The sequence below is a fragment of the Syngnathoides biaculeatus genome, chromosome 18 (assembly GCF_019802595.1).
Source record: "Syngnathoides biaculeatus isolate LvHL_M chromosome 18, ASM1980259v1, whole genome shotgun sequence".
Lineage (NCBI taxonomy): Eukaryota > Metazoa > Chordata > Actinopteri > Syngnathiformes > Syngnathidae > Syngnathoides > Syngnathoides biaculeatus.
The window spans coordinates 18,798,113-18,822,405 of NC_084657.1; the positions used below are offsets into that span (position 1 = coordinate 18,798,113).

Consider the following 24,293-nt stretch of genomic DNA (forward strand, 5'->3'; position numbering starts at 1 on the left):
TATATATATATACACACACACATATACACACACTTCGAAGCTTTGGGGAATATTTTAGTGTCTCGTAGTTGGCCAAAGACATGTTTGATGTTTACGACAGCTCCAGTGACTTACCATGCCGTAAAGTGCTTTGGTGCGACCTGCCACCAGTGGAGAGCGACAGAAGGCCCCGAAAGCTTCTTAAATTTATAGACGATGAAAGCAGGCGTATCAAGGCTCCGTTTCATTTTTTAGAGCGCGGTATCCTCTTCCTCACGATGATTATAGAGAACGTGGACGCCCTCAAGTCGTGGCTGGCGAAACTCCTAGAGCCAATGTAGGTGTTTGAATTGAAATGTCATTTAGCTCGCATGCTACGTACTAGGCTAGTGGGTTAGCGTCAATGAGGGGGGGGAATGGCGAGAAGCTGACCACCGTGGCCCATCGCTTGCTATTTACGAGGACATAAAGAGTTAGTTTTGCTCCCTTCATTGGAAAGCAACATGCTAGCTGTGTTACGTCTTACGGCTAGATGTCGAAACGATTTAACTTAATTGAAAATAACTTTATTCTGTAGCACGACTCCAAACTGCAACACAGCATGCAGCCTCCTCCTGTTTGCAAATCGAGGAGGTCTCTTGGTGTCTTTAATTAAATAAAAAATGTGTAAACACCTTTGACAGGAGACGCTTGCAATGAAGGTTACCATAGTTACCATGTCTTCTCCTTGGAATGCTTGTTTCAATGGCAGTTTTGTTTTTTTTTAAATAGTGGGATGGCATGCAGATAAGTTTCCATAAAGTGTATAAAGATGCCGCTGTTGTCATACTGGCTGTCTGCTAATTTGCACGCACCTCCCACAACCTTAAGTACACACAGAACATTATCTCAGCAATCATTCTGCTTTTTAAAATTCTACGTCCAGAGTGTCATTATGTAATGTATTATATAGCAGTGTTTCTGAACATTTATTGTGCCAAGGCATATAATATGCATGTAAAAACTTTCATAATAGAACAACAAATGAAAATGTCACAAAGTGTTACAGTACACTGACATTCTAATGACCTTGGATTAATTTACCTGCAAATTTAGCTTTACGAAAGTTATACTGTTTCATGAATGATAGCAGGTGGATGCACAGGTTAATTGTACCATCTGTTATCTAGTAGGATTCACATTCACTCTATTCCGCTGCCATTGATAGATGCATCATTTGCAGCCAACGAATAAGAATATTGGAACCTATTACGTCAAATTGGATTATTTCCTTTAGTGCACCTCATGATCTCTAATGGCACAGTAGAAGATAACCTGAATTATTATTCTTTTTATTTTTTGTCCTGTTCGGCTATTATGTCAAGTAGAAAAGAAGCTTTGTATCCCTTTTATGTGGGACCCTTTTACTCTGTCACAATGGACTTCTTTAGCTTCCCCTGGGGTTTCTTTGTGTTCTGATTGATATCTACTGAAACTTACAGTCATTCAATCGGACAGACCCATGTTTTTAAAGGAGGGGGAAAAGGTAACTATATAATATAGGAAAGAAGAGAACAAAAGACTGAGCGTTAGTTGTAACCAAGATGGGGAAAGTAAAGCATTATAAAACGAGTACAATGACACATTGGATTTGAGTGCTGTATGGGGAAGGACTGGACAGTACAGAGACAGGAGGGGAAGCATCCAGGACTGGGGTCGTGGATCCAGCTGTACAACTGAACTGTGGTGGGAAGTGGCTATGTAAATTGTAAACATTTGTAGGACCAGAGTGTATATGAGTGGATACCCAAGGTTTTTGCATATTTTCAAGTATGTGGTGCAATGAGTGAGAGGCCCCATACCCAGCAAATAAGTCCCAAGGGAGTGTGCCTGCAAATGCACGCAAGTGATTGACACTGTTCCGCATGCGCAGTAACCCTCAGATGTATCCTGTAGTTGCGGTGTTAGTTCCGAGGTGGGTGAAGATCCCACCCAACCCAATCAAGCATTGAGGTCGGGCCCAGGGGTCCGCTCGAGAGCAGCTCGGTGGACGTGACACCTCTCACGCTGAGGGATCCTTTAAGAACCCACTGAATCACTAATTTATCATTCAGTCTTGACTCTTAAGGTTTTAAAAAAAGATACATTTTAATAACTTCTGACTATTAACAATTAGTTTTCACACTGAGCTAAAGTAACTTATACAACTATTAAATTATTTTAAAAAGCTGAACTCTGCATATTTGAAACAGATTTCTGAGACATTAAGTTACTATAGTTAGATCGTCTGCCTCAGAGTTTTAAGGACCGGGGTTCAAATCCCATCCCCACCTGTGTTGAGTTTGCATGTTCTCCCCGTGCCTGCGAGAGTTTACTCCCAGGTCCCAAAAACAGCCATTATTTGGAGACTCTAAATTGCCCTTTGGTCTGATTTTGAGTGCGAGTGGTTGTTTGTTTCTGTGCCCTGCAATTGGCTGGCAACCAGTTCAGGGTCTAGCCTGCCTTCTGCCTATGAAAGCTGGGTTAGGCTCCAGCAGTCCCATGACCCTTGTGAGGATAAGCAGCTAAGTAAATGGATGGATGTTTTACTATTATGTCACAAGTGTACAAGTACTTTTGAAAGTCTTGAAATCAAGACTTCCTTTATTTCTTTATCTGCAGATGTGATGCTGACCCCTCCGCATTGGCCAATTACGTTGTGGCTCTGGTGAAGAAGGACAAACCGGAGAAGGAGCTCAAAGCCCTTTGTGCCGATCAGCTCGACGTCTTCCTGCAAAAAGGTGGCACTTCCTAACGCCGCCGTATATAATAAATGCGATTCTATCCCTATTCCGATAGTCAAATTTTAGACGTAAGCAAGGTGAGATTTTTGCCTTGAATCAACTATTTCCCATAATAGCCGTGTGTGTGTGCGTGTGTGTGTGTGTGTGTGTGTGTGTGTGTGGTGTGTGTGTGTGTGTGTGTGAGTGTGAGTGTATTTTTGAGACACAATAGTGGTAATGAATCCAGCCAGGTGTTTTAAACTTGCTGAGTGTGTTAATATGATCCTTCTCTGCCTCTCAGAAATAATGAATATCATTCATTTACTGGATTAGTTTTAATGGGCTGTAGACTTTAAATGGTTTGAAATTTTACCAACATTGACTTTATTAATGGAGAATGAGCGTGGTCATAAGGCATCAGCATTTATTGCTACTAACATGCAATAGGAGGAGTAATGAAGGTTTAAACTAATCATGTATTTGTCATTTGTCATTCCAGAGACTGTAGGCTTTGTGGATAAGCTTTTTGAATGTCTCACAAGCAAGAATTACCAGGGGAACCCCGTTGTCAAGGAACTTCCAAAAGAAGCGGTTAACCTTCCACCGGCCAAATCCGATGTGTTGGAAGTAAGAAGGAAACCTTTTCTCTGCTTCAATTTTGTATACATGCCATGAGAGATAATTGGTTTTTGTTGTTGTAAGATTGAGGCTCCAGAAGAGGAGAGAGAAAACAGGCGGAGGAGAAGTCCTCTGAGAAACCGCTCCGATTTCAACGAGTCCAGGTTTTTCATTTTTGCTTCAATTCCCTGCGTAACTACACTATCCAAATAAAAAAAGTTGTGCAACCTTGACAACTTTAACCTAGATGCTGACAGAACTGCTATATTTATATTTTTGTTATGTGATCCTGACCCTGACTGTGTGGAGTTTACGTGGATTTTCTACAGCCAGTCCGGTTTCCTCCCACATCCCAAAAACATCCATTAATTAAAGAATCTAAATGGCCCAAAAGTGTTAATGTTTGCCTGAATAGTAGTTTGTTTATACTTGCCCTGGGAATGGCTGAGAACCAGGCCTCCTGCCTGAAGGTTGTTGGGATGGGCTCCAGCACTCCCAGAACCCTTGCGAGGATAAGCGGCTCAGAAAATGGATGGATGAATTCCATGGGGTTCCACTTGATTTTATTTTAATTATGTAAGTCAGATTCGTACATTCAGGTTTAGTTTATATTATGTTAATTAAATTGCTAATTTTAGACATTTTATAGGTTGTAACAGTCGCTTCCTTGGCTGCTGGTAAACATACCCTGACTATCCAACATACTATTTATTAACCTATAACATTCTCGGAGGAAAAGAGAATTTACAGTATTAATTAGACACCTATAAATCTTTTTGGGATTAATTTTAAACTTTTACCACATATCAATAATTTACAATATGTTGTTAAACCTTTCTCTATTTCAATTCAAAATTGATAATCATAAACTGTATTGCTTATAGCGAAATATTTCATGATTTTATTTATTATATTTTTGTAGTTATGATGATTATAACCAAAGCCCCAAATTTGCCATTTCAAGAAAGTTGAACATTCCATCATCAAAAACCATTTGTAATGTACAAATGAAGAGTTCAGGCGCAAAAGCAGATATAACCATTTTTGTTGTTTCTGCACATTCAGAAACAACAAAAATGGATGTATCCGATTTTGCGTCTGAACTCTTTAAATTAGGTAGGAAAATTCTTCTTATAAATGTAATATGTACAATACTCTCTACATTACTGTATTTGAACTATTCAAATAAACCTTTCTATCATAGTCAAATTTATTGAGATGCACATAGAAGTAGGATGTCTTTCTAAACCTGGAGTTTCAAATGATGAGTTAATAAAAAGCATGAACCAAACATAAAAACAATCATCTCTGTTTCTGACCACACAGGAGTCGTGATGACAGGAGGCGGGACGAGCGCAAGAGGCGTGAATTCGATCGTCACAGCAAGAGTGGCGGCGGCGACTCGCACCGCGAGCGGGAGCGTCACGAGCGTCGCAAGGGAAGCTCCCGCGGGAGGAGCAACAGCCACAGCCGCAGCCGGAGCAGGAGTGGCAGCCGGGGGAAGAGCAGAGGACGAGGTGAGAAACAACAACCACCACAGCACAACAGAGGACGAGGCAGTTTTTGAGTCAGTAAAAGTTGTAATCGTCAGGATAAAATGTGGACCGCTTTGCATGTGCCTCATAGGAGATTTACACACACAGGCTGGATTGTGCCTTATTATTCTGAAGGTTGGTGCGTGTGATGTGATGTGTGATTGTCTTTTGTGATACTTTGTTGCATTTCTGACAGACTTCAAGTCGAAGTTCGAAGTGGAGAGGAAGGACGCAGACAACTATAACTCCCAGCAGCCTCCGCAACTCACGTCGGCCCTATTGCCCACCCCCCTGCGCCCCTTCTCATCCACCGCCGGCTGTGCAGGGCCCGGTGGCGTCCCTTTGGCGACGCACGCGCACATACCTGATGGTACCACAGACAGCTGGTCCAGCTACTATGGCAAACCGAGGCAAGATGGCATCGGCAAGATGTTCAGCAATAAGAACCCTTCACGCAAGCAGCGGTGCAGGGATTACGACGGTAAAACACACACTCCTCTCGTTATTTATAGGTGATATCGGGAATACAGTGGAACCTTGGAATTATAATATAATTCGTTCCTGTGAAGTGTTCAAAGACCCAATTGTTCAACTTCTGAAACATGTTTTCCTATCGGAAATAATGTAAATGTGTTTAATCTGTTTCAAACTTCCTAATAATAAATTCCCATTTTAATTCCTATTTATGGAAAAGCATATACACCCTGCATTTAAACAATAAAAATGTATAAACTTAAAGTAACAGAAATGCATATCATTTCAGTCACTTTCAAATCTGCACAGTCGAGCACGAAAAATCACATGCGTAAAATTTGTTACGGATCGAAATACATAGATATTGAAAGACGTCACTTATTTTATGTAGTCGTGACCAATGTTCCCTCCAAGCTGCGCCAATGCGCAATTGCGCACTCGTCACACACACTCTCAAAACCGATCCAGCGAAATGAACCACAGCCTTACGTCTTTTTTTTTTTTTTAATATAAACACGGAAGCACACGGTCTCCAACAACGAGCTGCTGCTCAGCCTACTTCTACCCACTAATTTACCTGATACCGCCCCCCTCTGCTCTTAAAGGGGTACGCTCATATTTACAAACAGAGAACACACCCGTACATTTTTCAAATATGAGTGACTCATTTACCTTTTTGATGGTGCTCTGATGGCATTGGACTCGAGAGGGAAGGAGGAAGTGTTGAAACACTCCTCCATGATTTGCCTGCTTAATCCTCCATTAGTGTCTTCATTTTTCTATTGTCTGTTGCCTTTGCTTTGTAACGCCAGTCACACTTTGGAAACACCAGCTGTCTTTTATTCCATTTCTATTCTTTAGGATAGTCGAAATTGTCAACTTAGCCATACAATTCTAGTTAGCACGAGCCGTAACAAACATTTGCATTTCCGCAATTAGAGCCACTGTGGTTTGCTCAATTTTCATTTTCCTTGCCTGCTGGTCGCACCATGCTCTTTCTTCGTGCCCCTGGCAAAGAAAATAAGTGACTGCATGACTCCAAGTGAGCAGCGGCTCGTCTCGGTACCGCCCCGTGTGCATTCGTCATTGCTCCGCTTGTCCTGGCTATTTGCTCAATATGGATTTCGCTTCTGACAATTGAGTTGAAAATCGAGGCATTTTTTTTTCAAGGTTTTTGGGTCAAATAACGATTTGTACCACTACTGAGACATTCGTATTCCGAGGTTCCACTGTTTATTGAAACTGAAAGCTATTTAGCGTACAAAATATTCCTCAAATTGTCACTGATGCTCTTCTAGACAGGATGATGAATCCCAGATTGTACGACAAAACTACAAAAGGGTTTCACACCAAATAGGGTCTCCTTTCTTTCCACTGAAAACAGGAAGTGGCAGTAATGTACTATGACTTATACCACCATGTGATACAGTATCAATTTTGATTTATTTTTGTGTGCGCATGTCTGTTCTTCCAAGCGTATGACTGACTCCAGAGCAAAGTAAACACACAGGATAGAAGAGAGAGAGGTGAAATAAAATAGTAAAATGTGTGGCTTCACTTATAAACCATTTAGAAATGTACTATTTTTAAAAATGGAAAGGTTTTTTTGGTTGTTTTTGTTTTTTTACTTCAGATAATCAGAAATCCAGGCTAGACACTGAAACTTTTGAACTATCGAAATGGAAAACAAAATTATCTGGGTGAGAATAATTTTTTTTTAACATTAGTGTATAATGGACTATATGAATTTATTAAATATACAAAAAAATTGGGATATTTATTTTAAACCCTAGCAGCGCAGACATGGCATCTGTAAAGCTGATGTTTTTCATTGGAGTGGACCCTTTTCAGAATTACCTGAAATTGTATCTTTGTCTTTTACGGTATGTGATGTTTCTGTTTACCGTATTACATGTTCTAGTAATGGAAAAAAATAAGTCAAATATTTATATTACTCTTTGTCATTAATAGATAGATAAATGTTTTTGTACAAATTAATGCTTCACCCAGAATAGAGATTGTATCCCTTTAAGTGACACCTAGTACTCTCTGTTGTTATGTAAATACCACATGGCCACAATAGTATATGCTTATCTTGTGGTTTTGTAGCCTAATATTGTATGTGCGGCGTTTATTATAACATGTGCATAACCTTTATAATAACAGAGTTGTAGTTTGCCCATAGGGCTTATTGATGATCATGTTTAGTGTCACCACTAATGACCACTAATGTTGATCACTCATACTATCGTCCCCAGTGGAGGGTGTGGGAAGGAGGGGCCAGGCCAAACACACCTCTCCAGAGAGAAGCCGAGCTAAAATATCCAGCGCTCCTCAAGGCCCCGACTGCTATCACTGTCAGAGTACTTTGCCACAAGGGATTGGTTCCCTTCATGAGACCGTGCAGTAAATACTGTCTTGCTTAGTCTCCTTGAAGTATAAGTTTTTGTTGATTATTTTTTTCAACCCAACAACCATGAGGCCAGATCTGTGTTTTATAATCAGCTCCAAAGTACAGTCAACTTCCGATTTTAGTGAGGATTATGGACCGACTTGCCAGAAATAGTAAGAAGTAATTTTGACGCCCTCCCAAAAAGGTTTCATTTGGGTGACAGGTGCTACAAGATGGCTTTAAAACAGCTTTGTTGTGATGAGAACCCTAAACCCACGTCGGCATACAGTAGTTCCTAAATAACAAGGTGGTAGCAGAGCACTATTTTCATCTCAATGAGACTCAACTCACTTCATCATAGTTTCTTGACACTGATACAGAACACAATATTACTTTTATTGCCTTCTTTCATGCACAAAACAGCAGCTCAGTGACTTTTTCAAGGAATAGCAAAAAATTAAAAATAAAATGAAAACACAAATTGGTAAATTTGCTAATTATGAACCGTGAATGTGCAGGTATTCACTTCAATTTGTAGATTATGTCAAAACAAGAACTTTCTGACATGATCTCTCCCCCATCCAGAAAAAGGATTTTGCGTCCGCGGCGACCTGTGTCTGTTCGACCATGGCAACGATCCTCTCATCGTAGATGACGTCAATCTGCCCAACATTATCCCTTTCCCTCCGCCGCCCGTGATACCTCCCGGTGGCCTGCCCATGCCGCCGCCCATCACCGAGCCACCCCCCTCACTCAGGATACCGCCGCCGCCGATGCCACCCTATGGCCAGCCACCGCCACCTGGTGTTTTTTCGTTGACAGGTGAGTACCTATTTGTCTCTGTCAAGAATGATGGTATTTAACGTTGGCGTATTTCCTCTAATAATGTACATGTGGTATATGATATCAAATATTGCATTTCCTGCTCCAGCAAGTGATGTTCATTTTGGAGAAATCTTGTCTGGCCGTCAATTCTCAATACTGAACATTAAGTGTTATGTATTGAATACATTGTTCCCATTAAATGAGTATATTCTGCACACAAGAGCAGAACAAGGATGTACCCACCACCCACATATTCTGTGTTCAGTGTCAATCAAAAGCAACCTTTGAGCATGTGAATTAAAGAGCTCACCCACAGATGAGTGAAGGGCTCGCTGTTATGAGACATCAGCTTGGGCTTGTGTCTCTATCAGGACCTCCTCCACTGATCGCAACCAGTGGAATGGAAACCCCCAATCACCAGTCGGCGATCACGTCGTCTCCTCCAGTCGGACCGCCCGTTGTGAGGCTGCCACCTCCTCTTCCTTTGCCTCCTCTGCCTCCTCCCTCCTCTTCGTCGGTGTCGCTGCGTCCCCGTTATGTCCAGTCTGAATGTAAGCAGATTGGATGCTCGTCATGGGATTTTACTATTCGTTATTTGACCACTCCATTAAACTACCCATGTATCTTCATTTGCATATAGTTTTGTGGGTCCCTCCTCCATCACACCATCATTTGTGTTTTTGTTGGCATTGTTTGCAAGTTGCAGTGTCTCCTGTTGACCACAGAGTGGCAGTGCTACTCATTTTATGGGCATTTTGGGGGATTCAGTAAATTATGTCCTCCCTCTTGTCTCTTCATAAATAAGTAAAAGAACTTTAATGCAATGCCTTGCTTCCTACATGAATTCAGTTCATTTTCAAGCTCCAAAATCTAATTCAACTTGACAATCAAAAAACAAAGCTGGTTTTAAACTCATTTTCATCTTGTTTAATGTATTGTCTTTTTATTTTTCTTTCATCATGTCCTATTCATTGTGCTAAGTTTCATTTAAGTTTATTTAAATGATAATGACCACAATATAGATGTATGACCACATCTGCCTTGAAGTTCTAAGGTTCTATGTTTAAATCTTGTCTGGAGTTTGCATGTTATCCTTGTACTTACGTATGTACTGTGGTTTCCTCCCACATTCCAAAAATATATGTTGGTGCCATTGAAAACATTAAATTGTCCATAGGTGTTCAGTACATGTGGCTGTGAATGGTTGTTTGTCTTTATGTGTGGGTGCTGACAAGTACCTTGGCTGTTGTTGAAAGTCAGATGGATTAGACCTTAATGAGGACTAACTATGGAAAATAGATGTATGGATAAATGTATGAGCAAGACTGGTATTGAGTTTTCAGCAGGATATAGCCATGTATCAAAATCTCTCTTGAATTTTTCAAAGCACCTTTTTGTTATCTCAGATAACTACGATCCAGAGGGCTATAACCCAGAATCGCCAGGACTGACTGGAGCAGGTCGCAACCAGTATCGCCATTTCATTCCCCGAGTGCTGACGCAGCGTCCCAACCTCATTGGCCTCACTTCCAATGACGGACAAGGCTCCAGAGGTATCAATTCAAGTAGTCACCACCTCTGTTCTCACAATCCTTCACAATAGAAAGTGCTAGATGGAAAAGCATTTAAGATGAAATTCTACTTCTTTCCATTCCCTCAGCTGCTAACATAGTGATCCAAACAGAGCCCGCCACTCCCGCCAGCACACCAGGAGGCAACATGTCCTGTTTCAACTCGGAGCAGCACAACAGGAAGAGACCCATGGGCTGTATGATAGCTGAGGGACGCATGGTTAAAAAACCCTGGATGCAAAAGTAAGAATTCAAGCGTTTTACCCCAAAATCTTTTTGTGTCTTTAAAATCTTTCTCAGTTGGAATGTTGTGAACTTCATTTGGGTCAAGAAATTTGCTAAGGGGTCGTGAGGTATTAGATGAGTTTTTGCTTTTATACACTCTCAATTTTTACACATGCAATAAGAGAATTGTGACCTAAGATTTGTGGATTTTCCAATAAGTAATGGCATCACCCATTTAGGAATTGAGCAATATTATGTATGTGACGTAGCCCTACCTGAACTATCAGGGACTCAAAAGTATTGGATCAAGGTGACATAATTGTAAAAATTGCTATCATTTTCAACATTAAAAGGAAAAATCATTCAGAGTTCCATCCTTTGAGATGTTTTGTCTGGCCTTCACTTGCTGCTTTGTGGTTCTTACTACTTTTACTTTTTGCCCCAATTACTGAAGCGCATGCTTCACCCATCTTGAATCAGGCCTTTAAACATGGATATTCTTTTTCTTTCTGCCTGCAGTGCTAAAAGAGTTTCCTTGAAGTATTAAAATAATGAATATAGAGTGAGTTTTGTCACTTTTGACAAATCCTTAATGTTAACTCCATAATTTTGTGAAATGTTTAATTGGAACTGAAACTATCCACTTCAATCACATTGTTGCATTGTTGCCAAACCCAAAGGCACAATACCTGAAACATAAATTGCTTTCTTGCCACAGTTTACACAGGTCATTAAGAACTTTGACAGTACCTATTGCATCACCAAGTACTTCTCACTTGTTTCAGGCCAAACTTCAACAACAAAGGCAGCTTCCCAAAGAGGAACTTTCATGTGAACACTAAGCTGGAGGTGCGCAATATCCCCCCTGAGCTCAACACCATCAGCAAGCTCAATGAGCACTTCAGCAAGTTTGGGACCCTCGTGAACATTCAGGTAACATCTGAAGCAGGATAAATAAAATGAATGAGATTTTGGAATTAGCTTTTTAAAAATTAATGAAAACACAGGAAATAGAGAGCAGACTTCCAGCAAGGCTGAAAAATGCTGACTTGAGAATTAATTTCATGCACCCAGGTGGTTTTCGGCGGCGACCCAGAGGTGGCATTGATCCAGTTCACATCCAACGAAGAAGCCTGTCGGGCCATGTATTGCATGGAGGCGGTGCTCAACAACCGCTTTATCAACATGCGCTGGCATCGCAAGTTCAGCATGCCAGGGGTTCACCAGTCAGAGCAGGGCGCGGGGAGCCAGGGGGCCACGTCCATTCCCAACCTTGGGCCGCAGGTAAAGCCCTGTGAAGGAGATAAGACACCGTGGTAGTTTCACTTAAAATTTTTACCTTTACAAGCCACCCCATGGTCATTTTTTTATTTGTGTTGCGAGGACAGTTGTAAGCTTGGTCAATTAACCCAGTCAAAGTACCACCGTATTTTACATACACAAACTACCCATCTTATATTGCAGGGCATGAAGCAGCACAGTACCTCCTCTTACGTGCTGAACAAGCATCGGTCGCCAGCACTGGTCGGCACCACAAGCACGCCTGACAACCTGACCCCCAGTGCAGAAGCTGGCAATGTATGTCTTTACTTCTGTGTATGTGTGAACCCTGTTGATATTAACTACAGTAGAATACAACTAAAATTAGCTCACTGTTTAGTGGGGAGCTTTAGTCAAATGCCTGTTTTACGGAGAAATGTTATCTAAAAAAAGAAAAAAACTTAAGACCACAAATGCTCATATTTAGCTTTTTTTTCCCTTCATTAACTTCCATTGACTTTTTACCTACTTGTTCACCTGCCCAGCTCTGTACACTTCAGATATCCATGTTCTTCAATATTGTGGTCGAGTACTAAACGTGAAAGTCAATAGTGATCATTTTTATTGGCTCAGCAAAGTTTGAAGAAAACGGGGTTTATAAGTTAAGTCTTGTTTATGCGCTGTCTCCCAGATCCATGTGATGACCTAAATGTGTTGCTCTCTCATCTTGCTGTGCATGGCACTTAGGTGGCACCGCCGCTGACAAACACCCAGAAGGCCCCCTATGCTTCCAACCCGCTGAAGTCGTCCTCCAAGTGCCTTGGGAAAACGGCGAAAGCGCTGGAAGCACAGGAAGCCCTGAAGAAGAAACAGGCATGTTCCCCAAGTTGCTTTAATTTTTTAATACGCATTATGAGGGTGACGTGATGGCATTGAGGCCGGTTGTATCAGTCTGTCTGGGAAATGACCTAATTCGCTGTAACTCACCTTCCCTAATCTCATATCTTTTGCGGTTTGCCTTTATTCAGGAGGCGTTGAAACTACAGAATGACTTGCAAAAGAAGAAGCAAGAAATGTTAAAGACACAGATTGAGTGTCAGAAGGTGGGAATTACTAGTGCACACCAAACCTGAGATCTTTTTCTTTTCTTTTTCTTTTTTTTAAACTCTCCAAATTGCAAACCAAGGCATGATATGATGCTTCATGTTATCTAGCCAAAGTGAAAACTAGAGCATGATCGTGGGTTTGTTTATCGGGCCACAGGACAAACAGCGGTACAGTATAATATGCTGCTTCTTGTTTATCTTGCCATATCACACCGAGACCGAGTTTGTCTGATGTTTTTACCTTGGCAAAGTGCAAACCAAGGCATGAAAAGTATGTTGATCGCTGTCTTGCCAGTTCCAACCAGAGCATGACGTGTTGCTTCTTTGAAACCAAAGCATCATATTTTGCTTTCAGCGGGCCAAAGGGCAAACTGAGGCATCCGTTGCTGCAAAAATCTATTAGCAATAAACCCACTTCAAATTATGCCATAAAGTAAAGGCAGTGGAAAATCCTTTTTTTTTTTATACATATGTATGTAATTATTTTCTTGTGCGTTTATATGATTACATTATGACAGAGGTCACCAAATTCGTACAATAATTAACTATAGCAAGTCACATAGCCGGCAAATATTTTCATCTTTGTGAATGTTGTGTGTCCATATCTCATTAGGCACTGATTAACCGTCTGGAGAAAAACAGGGGGATGAAACCAGAGGAAAGGGCAAACATCATGAAGACACTTAAGGAACTGACTGAAAAGATTGCCCAGCTCCAGAATGAAATGAATCCAGCCTCCCAGGTCTCCAAAGCCAATAACGGCAAGCCCAAGACCAAGACTGAAGTAAGTTTGGGGCTCCTGCAAATTGTAAAAAGTTTTGCAGTTCTACTTCTGTGAAATTCATGCATTCCAAATAGCCCTTGATGATGAAGGCGGAAACATGCACATACCACAGCTCCAAGTTAAATGCACTTTTTCAAAACCTCAGTATTTTGGCTCATTTCTCGTGTGTAGACCCAGAAGGAGCTGCTGGATGCTGAGTTGGATTTCCATAAGAAGCTAAGCTCTGGCGAAGACACGACAGATCTCAAGAGAAAACTGGGCCAACTACAGAAGGAGGTAAAATATTATTTGCACACCATTCTCGCATTTCAAAAGCAGCGGCTTTTTACCGAAGCTAAGGACTTTCTTAGGACCATTGTGTTTATGTCACATGACATCCGGTTCATAATCTTTAAAGAGGGAGCAGTATTATTTTTAAGTCGTTCCCAGGTGGTAGTACTTGGGAAAGATTCTCTTTAGTTTGGAGTACTATTTACCCTTAAGCTTCAGCGACTTGGCTTTCCAATGCTAATATCTACCCCTAAAAGAGTCCCGACTTTGGGGAGGTTATTGTGTAGTACATTTAAAAGGTTCGTTATCTTTAGAGGGAGGTTCTACTATGCTTTATAACCCTGAAAGAGTCCCTTCTTGAGGGAAGTACATTCCAAGCTTTCAAGCTCTTTTAGGCAGAGTCTGCAGTCATTTACATTTGGAACTATTACATTTTCAATCACCTGTCACATTTGAAAAGTTCACAACCCTGTTCATACTCGTGCTTGGATCAGCATGGTTTATCTAGAAGTAGGAAAAAGCCAATGCATACAACTAACATGAAGAACCAATAACTGCATTATATTTAATAGGTGTCAATTAATGGAGTTTGGGTCATGTGAGTTTAAGATCATCAGTCGTGATAGGTGAAAGGTTTGCTGCTAAGCTGCATCTTGCCTCGTAAGGATGTACTCAGTCATCCCAACATCACACTCGCCCCTCATGTGCTGTTCCACTGAAAGACAACACAGAAGAGGCTTGTTGTGTCACAACGTTCGCCAAATAGGAACAGAGCTTGGATAGTAACACCCTGCCTAACATGTCTAACCAACCCCATCCCTCATTCCCTGAGGGTTCTAAATTAGCTACTGGTTAAAAAATGCATTACATCCGCTCAGCCCAAGTCAATCCTCCCCATGCACATTAAAAGTGCAGCCACTTTAGCAAGCCCAGAGGAAGAGCTAAATGCTAACGAAGCTCAATCAGACACTCAACGCTTTCGCGCATCAGTGGAGGCCATCTCATTAAAGTTTAAGCCATCGGGTACGCAAATCACAAGCGGGAGAGTGAAAAGTGAGTAGCGAGGACCAAATGGAAGTCAGGGTTTTGGAGTGGTGAGAAAGTAAACTTCAAAGATGTGAGACGGGACGTCCAATTGAAAAGAAAGGGTAAAACAAGTCAAAGGAGCTATTTAAGGGCTACATTTATGAAAAATATAATCAAATTGAAAACTTTTTTTGATCTTATTAGCCTTGACAAGACAGGCTCACAGTCTCAAATCTTAATGTCTGAAAAAAAAGTTAGTTTTGAAGTGTCCTTTTTGGCCCTTTCTAGAACTTTCCAGAAAAGGTTTTTCTTCTGTTTGCTAACTTCTCTTTCAGTAGCATTCGGGAGCGTGTCCAAAATTTTTTACAACACATAAAAGTAGGGCTATACTGTAATTTTTCTTTTTTCCAATTATGTGTGTATAACATGGCTCTCAAATTTGACTAACGATGGGGGAAGACTAGATTAATCACGGTACACTCTTGAGTACTCACGGAATATCGAGCACCGATACCGTTAGTTCTTTTGATTCAGAAAATTTCAATCTACTCAATAACAATTGTGAACAAAAGACCGTTTTTTTCTTACAAATGTAAATGATACACTGATGTCAAAACACCACAGTGTAGCGCCAACTACTGGCGAGGATGACTTACTCTGTCAAATTGTTTTTATCTTTCATATTGCCACCTTCATGAGTACGTCATACCTTAGCATTTACTGGGAGTATTTTATGTTAACATGGAGGCCCCCATAGCACAGTGGTTAGAGCACGGGTTTGGTAAACCAGGGGTTGTAGGTTCCTATCCCACTGGGGCCTCCACTCCCTGGGGTTGCGTCAGGAAGGGCATCCGGCGTAAAAATTGTGCCAAACATATATGTGCGTTCATCTGTGGCGACCCCGAGAGGGATAAGCCGAAAGAAACCATCCATTTTATGTTAACATGGATATTTGAATTCAACAGCCATCCATCAATGGCACTGAATGAGTTTCAAGTGGTATGAATACATGCCCATCCATACTTTACAAAGAAAATTTTTGTCTCAAAAAGCCATGCTGGAACAGACTCAGAATGTCTGCTGTTTTGTTTTGAAGCAGCCATTTTGGAAATTCTATGGCTCCTTCAAAGCTAAACTTGTCCTAAAGATTTTGATCCTATTCATACCAAATTGGAACCTCACTGTTTGAACGATCTTTCTAAGCCACTTTTATTTTGTAACATGACCTTTTGAAAACATGTCTCACGAGAATCTTTTTTTTTTTTTTTTCCTTCACCCAGGCAACACAACTTGGCATCCTGCGATCTCCGACGTGTCGAGGCCGCGGCCGGGGGAAGGTTCCCCTGGATGCGGGTTCCATTCGCGCAAGGGGCCGCGGCGGTTCTGTTAACCGCATGGTGGTGGACCACCGGCCCAGAGCTCTGTCTATCGTGGGTGTCACTCAGGAGGAGAAGGAAGAGCTCACGTCACACTTTGTGGTGAGAACACAATGCAAGTGTTCTCTTGAAATGGCGACAGTTGCACTTTGATAGCTTTTTTTTTTTCCCGCATTCTTAGAAATTTGGTGATCTCGAGGATCTCCGTGACCAGGACGCCACCAGTGTCATCATGACGTTCAAGACTCGGAGTGAAGCTGAGAATGTAAGTCAATGTTATTCTTCCTTTTGAACTCTGTTCATCTGTAGGAGTTTAAAAATAAGACATGCTGTAATTTACTGCATTGTTTGTTTCTTTATTTTTTATGTGGACCTCACTGTTGCTGGTGAAGCCCAATTTGAGAGCATCTGATTTAAACATATTATTTTCCCACTGCCATTTTCTATTCTAGGCAGCCAACCAGGGAGCCAAGTTCAAAGGTCGCGTGTTGCAGATTTCCTGGCACAAGCCTAAAACGCCCTCCGTCACCACTGAGCCCGAGGAGGAGGACTCCAAAGACGACGACTCCACGGTAACAACAGACACTCACGCTCACTTTAGCGGATTGTATTTGTCCAGTCTCAGTGGCATATATTGTGCGTAGTTGAATATAACCATGCGTCCCAACTAACAATTTCATTCAACCACTTGAAATACCTTTGATGCTCCATATTACGTCAAGATTAGTTGCGTTACTTTGTTAATATTATTATTATTTTATTTATGTATGTTAATGTAACTTGCGTCGTGCAAAAGGTACGTCCACAGATGTGGACTGCTTTTACTTAACAAACAACATGGCTGTGAAAGAAAGGAGCTAGTTTACAAAAAGCATTAGTCAGCTTTGCCTATTTAAAGGGGAAATCCACTGGTTTGCATTAACAATGTATCCAATAAGTCATGTAATATGGACTCTATTTTGAAAATGTAATGTTAAATACTTATTTAATAGTGTCGTGGTAGTGTCGTGAGAAGATTTTTATTGACAATTACGAATTTTCAGGGGCGCTGCCATTTTCGCAAGTCACATGACCTATGTGCGCGGATGTGACATGGACTGTGCCGCAACAAAAGCGAGATTACATGGGACACCATTATGCCCAGCGCTAATTTCTCGGATTCCTCCTCATCTGAGACGGAGGAATGCTTCCATATACAGCCATGAGCGGCACAGCTCCGGGGCTCAGGGAGCGAGCTCATGGGTTGCCGGCTCGGTTCATCGGGAAGACGGAGGAATACTTCCATGGACAGCCGTGAGCGACGTATGGCAGTATTCCTCCGTCATCCCTATCAACCGATACTGCTATTTCTTCATCAGATGAGGATAAATCTGAGAAATCAGCATAAATGGTGTCCCATGTAATCGAGCCTTTGTTGCGGCACAGTACACATCACAGCTGCGCACATGGGTCATGTAACTCGTGCAAATGGCAGCGCCCCTGAAAATTTGTAATTGTCTAAAAATCTTCTCACAACACTATTAAATGAGAGAGGATTTAACATCACATTGTCAATATAGAGTACATATTACATGACCTATGGGATACACTGTTAATGCAAACCATTGGATTTCCCCTTTAAAGGTATGTTTAGTGACATTTTCTGATTTATATTGGGAGAGACACTTAAAAAAAAATAGTGAGTTGAATTCCTGCAAAGAAATAGACAACATGATCGTAGTCATTTGTTTTCCATGTGACAAGAAATAAGCCCGGTGGAATGCAGTCACAAAATCAGTCGCATTAAGCATTGCCCAATTACAGTATACGTTGTAAATGTAATGATTCAACAAGAAGTTGGCAACATTTGCCTGGAGGTATTTTGATTCCGCTTATGTAGACGAAATAAAACACTGAAAAGTGAGAGAGCGAAAAGTGAGTGTACAAAGTGAGAAAGCTGTCAATATACATTTCTATTTCACAATTCCGGGAGCTGTTTTTACTTTCCTTTTTTTAACAAGGAATAAAACAGCAATGTCGTCGACCGCGTAAATGTGACTGCTTGAACAAATGAACCTAAATGACCTAATTGTCATTGGAGTGGTCGGAAAATTCGTTCCGAGCAATGTGTTTAATGTGGCGTTTTTCTGCAGTTCCTCTTTGGTAGAAAAGGCATACAAATCCGAAGAAAGTACTAACGTTGTTTGGTGTTCTTTTCTCAGCAGAAGGAAGGTCGCTCCTATGTGCCCGGCGAGGAGGAAGAAGAGGAAGAGGACGACGACGAAGACGACAAGTACGAAAGCCGATCTTGGAGACGATGAAGGCGTCCTTAACGACAGCGAAGACAAATTGCAATTGCGGATAACCCAGAAGGACCCCCTTTTTTCTTAGAATTTTCAACAGTCATTTTAAGACTAACAGAAGTTGGGTTTTCGCAGCTCCCTCCTACCCCCTCTCAACAAAACAATTTCACTTTTGCCGAGAAAGGCGAAGATTCAGTTCTCCAAGATAGTCTAAATGTGCTAACTTTACTGTCGGCAATGCACATTTGCGTCTACTGTGAAAAGCTATTTTTATACTTTACTGTATTTAAAACTTTCTTTTTTGGTGGAGGGGGGCGGGAAATGCAGTCTCAGTTAATTTATTCCTTAGCCTCTAACCCGGCAAAAATTGGATACGGAAATGAGAAACCATTGAACTTAAAAATGCTTTCATTCCTTCCTTTAGCAAAGCCCCTTTGGAGACTTTCTAATAACTAATGGGAAAATCACATTGTGGTCATTTCCTGCAAATATGTCATATCTTTTGTTTCCGGTCTCTTCTTCTCAAACAAAAAGACGATTCAGTCATTCCTAAATATTGATAGACAGATTTTTGAATGTAAAAAAAAAAAAAAAAAAATCAGTTGATTTTAACAGCTGGAGAATTATAATGGAATTTCTTTCTTTGCCTTACACCCGTCAGCCCCTCGGCGGAATTTTTTTACAAGACGTTTCACTTTTTCTTTGTTTTTATGTAAATTCTGTACATTTGCTTTCGAACATTTGCATTTCGGTTTCCTGTCATTTTAATCTGGCGGAGGGAAAACATGATCCCGTTTCATCAAATCTTTCCCTGTCAATGATTTAGAATTTCTAGTTTCCTGCGTTATACTGTATCAAAATCCAACCGTAATCCACATAGTAATGTTTACACGCTCCCTGATGTGGAGTTGCTTGAGTTGCTAACCTTAACCCCATTTATTTTTTTGGGGGGAGTGAAAAACTAAAACCAAAATACTATTTATTGAAGTTTTCCTGCATGTAAATACACTCGCTGTGTCCTTTGGAGTCATCTTGACGCCTGGATTAATTTTCTCTCAAATTCATATGTTCCCTGTTGGTTTTAAAAAGGACAAAGGTACAGGGTTCTTGTATATTCAGAGAAGTTACTCTCGATCCCACAATTTATTTTTTTTTTGTACTTGTGTGTGTTTGCAAATACACCGTAGTGTTGGGGGGGGGGGAATGTTTATCGGATAATAGTTTTGGATTTGTTACTGTTTATATTCACAGGATGTGGATGGTGACGATGTATTTTTCATGTCATTTTGCTCGTAAAAAGATGCATTTCTAATTTACAAGCATGACTGCTTTTGCCAATAAAGACGAAGGAATGGGCTGCTTGGGGAAGAAAAGAGAAAAGAGGAAAAAAAAAGTACAATTTGCTCTTGGGGAAAAAAAAAATTAAAATGTTTAAAAAAAAAAGTCACATTGGCAAGTTTTGAGGAGAAAAAAAAATGAAAGCAAAGCAAAAGCATTCCAGGATATACCATCTTAAAACTGTGTTGTCTCATCTTTTTGCACATCACTTTTCATATACTCTAACCATGAGTGAGGTAACCCAAATTTTGGGGTGAGAACATACCATAGTCTGTTACTAACATGCTAACAGTAAAGTCAGTATTTGCATAAAAAGAAACATTTTTTTGTGAAATTGAGCCATGCTATAATTATGGCTTTCTAAATAGCAATTTTTCATTATAAAGTAACAAATAGCAGCTGTATTTTTTAGTGTCACAAAATGTAATTATATGTACTGTATATAATGGTACTGTATGTGCGTGTACATGTACTGTGTATAAAACAACAGCGCCATCTTCAAAATCAGCATCACTTACATCCACACGATGATAGGTCCCAAACAATGACCGCTCAATAATGAATGACCCTGGTGCCTATTAGGGGGGTAAAAAGTGAGAGTGAGAAAAGGAATTTCATGCTTTATTTAGAGTAAAACGGCGGCTGACAGTTTGTGTGTGGTGACATGTAGTCTTTGTAGAGCTCAGTAGAGGATCAGTGTGACATGATTTTAGTCCTTCATTATTAGCTCCTCCTCAGGGTCAAAGGTCAGCAGGAGCCTATGCTATCAACAGTCATAGCGCCAGGACAGTGGTAATATCCTGATTAGTATAATGAGTATTAGTACCGGTGTGGTAATAGATGCCAGCCTTGCCATCATGTTGCTTGTTGCATTATTGACAAGTTTACAGAAGCAGATATGTGAGTATCAGGATCAGATGAAAACGGAGAAGCGTCACTATTTGCGCCCCATTTGCAAGTTGTATCTAGTTCAGAGGTACTCGAAACTTTTTAGGCTTAGTACCTCCTCAGATATAGTTAGCTGACATTAAAAGTTAAATACAACTGAACTGAAATTAAAACTTCTAGTGTTTAAATGATGAACATCCATCCAGCCATCTATCTATTCATCTTCTACTGCCCAGATTTCCTTCCCCCCAGCCACTGCATCCAGCTCTTTCGGAGAGATCCCGAGGAGTTCCCAGGCCAGCCGAGACATGTAGTCACTCCTGGTAAGACGTGCACGGAAGCCCTCACCCGAGAGGTGTCCGGGAGGCATCCGAATAAGATGCACCAGCCACTTCATCTGGCTCCTCTCAACGTCTTGGAGCAGCGGTTCCACTCGAAGCCATTCCTGGTTGACCAAGTTTCTCACCCTATCTCTAAGGGAGAGCCCAGACACCCTGTGGAGGAAACTCATTTCGGCCGCTTGTATCCAGGATCTTGTTCTTGTCAGCACGACCCACAGCTCATGACCATAAGTGAGCGTAGGAAAATCAATCGAGCTGTAAATTAAGAGCTTCGCTTTTCGCCTTGGCTCCTTGTTTGTCACAACAGACCACTACAAAGTCCACATCACTGCAGATGCTGCACCGATTCGTCTGTCGATCTGCCGCTCCATTCTTTCCTGAAGACCCCAAGATACTTGAACTCCCCCATTTGGGGCAGGATCTCATCCCGGACCCGGAGAGGGCACGCCACCCTTTTCCGACGGAGGACCACGGTCTCAGATTTGGAGGCGCTAAATTGTCATCCCGGCTGCCTCACACTCGGCTGTGAACAAAATCGGTGACAACGTCCAACTCTCACTGGAAATGAGTCCGACATTGCCAGCAATGTGGACCAAACCCAGACACTAGTCGTACAGGCACTGAACCAGCCCATATCAGGGTGTTCGTTACCCTGTACTCTCGAAGTACCCCTCAAAGAGGGATACGGTTGAACACCTTCCCCAAGTCCACAGAACACATGTAGACTGGTTGGTCGAACTCCCGTACATCCTCGAGGACTCTGCCGTGGCTGTGGAACTGGTCCACTGTTCCACGGCCAGGACGAAAACCACACTGGTCCTCCTGAATCTGAGATCCGAGCCACGCAACCACATTTCACATTTTTTTATTTACTTCACCTCTCCAACAGTTCTACAAGTTTACAGGTCACATTACAGTGGAAAAAAAGTTTTGAAACGATTTATCTTGGTCTCTTTTTTTTTTTTTTTTTACAAGCTTGGACATGGAACAGGGGTGTATAGACTTTTTATATGCATTCCATATTCCATATATATTTGCAGTGTTGACGGCGCAACCCTACAAGGGATGTCGAGCGTGAGCTCGCGCATGCGCGGAGGCTCACCTGTTGTAAGCCGAGCCGAGTAAAGTGTGCGAGGAGGGAGGTGAAGCCGAAGAAAGAACGAGAGTTGGATGAGAGGGAGGTGTGGCGGGGGCAACACAGATGCGCTCAGTCCAGACTGGGACAACTTGCGAAGAGAACAGGAGGAGGACACGGGGAGCAAGAAGAAGAAGAAAAGATGATGATGATGACTGTGGACGGCAAGCAACACTTGGGCCTGTACGGGGGCGTGCGCAGAGCGTGCGTGCACGGGCCCAAGGTAGGTCGACGGCGGGCAGGGGAAGTGGAGCAGGATGGGGGCAGAAGGACGGGGATGGGCGGGCGTAATCGCAGAGGGAAAAATGTGTAAATGTGATTTGACATGACTTTGTTCCATGCAATACGCACTCCTCCCTCCTCCTGCTTCCCTCCATATTAATTTTTATGACCCTCCTCTCCTCTCCTCTCCTCTGACACAATTCCCCACTGACTCCCTCACCATGCGCGCTCCTGCTGGCAGCTCCAGGCCAATATATTGGGAGGCGGCTTGGAGGAGAGCCTGCTGGCTCGGGCAGAGGCTCTGCAGGCGGCGGCTGACAGCATCCTCGTCTCCCAGGCAAGGAGAGACGCCAGCTTCCATACCATGAGCGGCGTGCCCTCCTGCACCACCGCGTCCTCCTCGTCCTCCGCCGTCATCGCCCCACATCACCACCAGAACTTCCAGAGCCACCAGCTGGGGCAGAGCCTGGAGGCCGGGGACCTTCTGGAGCAGCTCTCTGGGAGCCTGGGGGTGACCGTGATGGGCGCGCCGCCGGAACCGGGGGTGACGCTCCACCACCAGCACTCGAACCACCACCACCATCACCTGCAGACCATGGGGCAGCTGCACCAGGCGATGGCCGCCATGGCCCACCCACACCCGGCCGTGCCCACGCACGGCGATGTGGAGTCGGACCCGCGCGAGTTGGAAGCCTTCGCCGAGCGTTTCAAGCAAAGGCGCATCAAACTCGGCGTGACGCAGGCGGACGTGGGCTCGGCTCTGGCCGACCTCAAGATCCCCGGCGTGGGTTCCCTGAGCCAGAGCACCATCTGCAGGTTTGAGTCGCTCACGTTGTCGCACAACAACATGATCGCGCTCAAGCCGGTGCTCCACGCCTGGCTGGAGGAGGCCGAGGCGGCGCACCGGGACAGGAGCGCGGTGCCGGAGCCGCTCGGAGGAGGGGGCGGCGGGGGGGCGGACGACTCCAGGCGGCGCAGGCGCACGTCCATCGCTGCCCCGGAGAAGCGCTCCTTGGAGGCCTACTTCGCCATCCAGCCCAGGCCGTCGTCGGAGAAGATCGCCGCCATCGCTGAGAAGTTGGACCTGAAAAAGAACGTGGTGCGGGTGTGGTTCTGCAACCAGAGGCAGAAGCAGAAGCGCATGAAGTACTCGGCCGTGCACTGACTTTGAACGCATCATCAGTAAAACGCCTTCGCTCCAGTTCTTTCTGATGATGAGGATGGTGATGATGATGCATTTTTCATCAACTCCTAAAATTGATGATCCCGTGGGAGTAAATTAAAATGGAAACACTTCACTTCTGAGGCTTGGGATTATCTCTTCCATTTTCTTCATTTTACTCCACTTTTTGGGGGGGTTCTCAAACTTTTTGGGCCCAGGGGAAACTTGTCCAAGGACCAACCTCATAATCCTATTGCCAATTGTACGTAAACTAGCATGTACGTAGTCCCCGAAAATCCACAGGAATGATTTATTGTGGAAGCTTTCAACATACATAATTAGTAATTGCATACTAATGTTTGTTGAAAGCATAGTAATAGCTCAATTGGTGTTGATTCTAATTTTCACGGTGTGTCATATCACGGTTAAGGCTTCCTTACTGGGAAAAATCATATCAATGCTCTTATTGTAACATAAATTGAACAATTTGCTTGTCATCATTTTACATGAGTTCTGGTTTCAAATTAAAATTATCGTTAAATATATAAAGAATTATATGAGTAATTGATAAAAGTCAAGGAAAAGGGTGGCAGCCTAATATTTATGAATATTTATGTTGGGAATGGATTTGGTGGGGGAAATATACAATTTCCGACTGCGATGGGCTGGCAACCGGTTCAGGGTGTACCACGCCTCCTGCCTGAAGATAGCTGGAATTAGGCTCAAGCACTTCTGCGACCCCA

The 24,293-nt window shown here is 42.6% G+C and overlaps 2 protein-coding genes across 3 annotated transcripts; both read left to right on the top strand.

Moving 5' to 3' along the window:
* The first annotated feature begins 55 nt into the window (after positions 1 to 55).
* On the top strand, positions 56 to 19,982 carry rbm27 (RNA binding motif protein 27). 2 transcript variants are annotated; one of them, XM_061802894.1, is made up of 21 exons: positions 56 to 316; positions 2,620 to 2,738; positions 3,220 to 3,347; positions 3,423 to 3,502; positions 4,665 to 4,855; positions 5,070 to 5,354; positions 8,325 to 8,561; positions 8,936 to 9,115; positions 9,971 to 10,117; positions 10,225 to 10,378; positions 11,146 to 11,293; positions 11,435 to 11,644; positions 11,825 to 11,938; positions 12,368 to 12,493; positions 12,649 to 12,723; positions 13,340 to 13,510; positions 13,682 to 13,786; positions 16,087 to 16,284; positions 16,364 to 16,447; positions 16,635 to 16,754; positions 18,384 to 19,982. In XM_061802894.1, the coding sequence occupies exons 1-21, from the start codon at positions 81 to 83 to the stop codon at positions 18,480 to 18,482; spliced, it is 3,207 nt and encodes a 1,068-aa protein (XP_061658878.1). In that variant the 5' UTR covers positions 56 to 80; the 3' UTR covers positions 18,483 to 19,982. The 2 variants fall into 2 exon arrangements, with proteins under 2 accessions (XP_061658878.1, XP_061658879.1); XM_061802895.1 differs by lacking the exon at positions 8,936 to 9,115 and having other exon boundaries at positions 57 to 316.
* A 2,186-nt stretch (positions 19,983 to 22,168) lies between these two features.
* LOC133491958 (POU domain, class 4, transcription factor 3-like) lies at positions 22,169 to 23,553 on the top strand. Its single transcript, XM_061803732.1, has 2 exons — positions 22,169 to 22,389; positions 22,630 to 23,553. The coding sequence occupies exons 1-2, from the start codon at positions 22,309 to 22,311 to the stop codon at positions 23,551 to 23,553; spliced, it is 1,005 nt and encodes a 334-aa protein (XP_061659716.1). The 5' UTR covers positions 22,169 to 22,308.
* The last annotated feature ends 740 nt before the right edge of the window (positions 23,554 to 24,293 follow it).

Excerpts from the sequence above, each read along its gene's own strand:
- rbm27 (XM_061802894.1), top strand. The coding sequence starts at position 81 with ATGTTTGATGTTTACGACAGCTCCAGTGACTTACCATGCCGTAAAGTG. Across the intron at positions 12,724-13,339 it reads CACAGATTGAGTGTCAGAAG|GCACTGATTAACCGTCTGGA; the intron begins GTGGGAATTACT and ends ATATCTCATTAG. Across the intron at positions 13,511-13,681 it reads AGCCCAAGACCAAGACTGAA|ACCCAGAAGGAGCTGCTGGA; the intron begins GTAAGTTTGGGG and ends TCTCGTGTGTAG.
- LOC133491958 (XM_061803732.1), top strand. The coding sequence starts at position 22,309 with ATGATGATGATGACTGTGGACGGCAAGCAACACTTGGGCCTGTACGGG. Across the intron at positions 22,390-22,629 it reads CGTGCGTGCACGGGCCCAAG|CTCCAGGCCAATATATTGGG; the intron begins GTAGGTCGACGG and ends TCCTGCTGGCAG.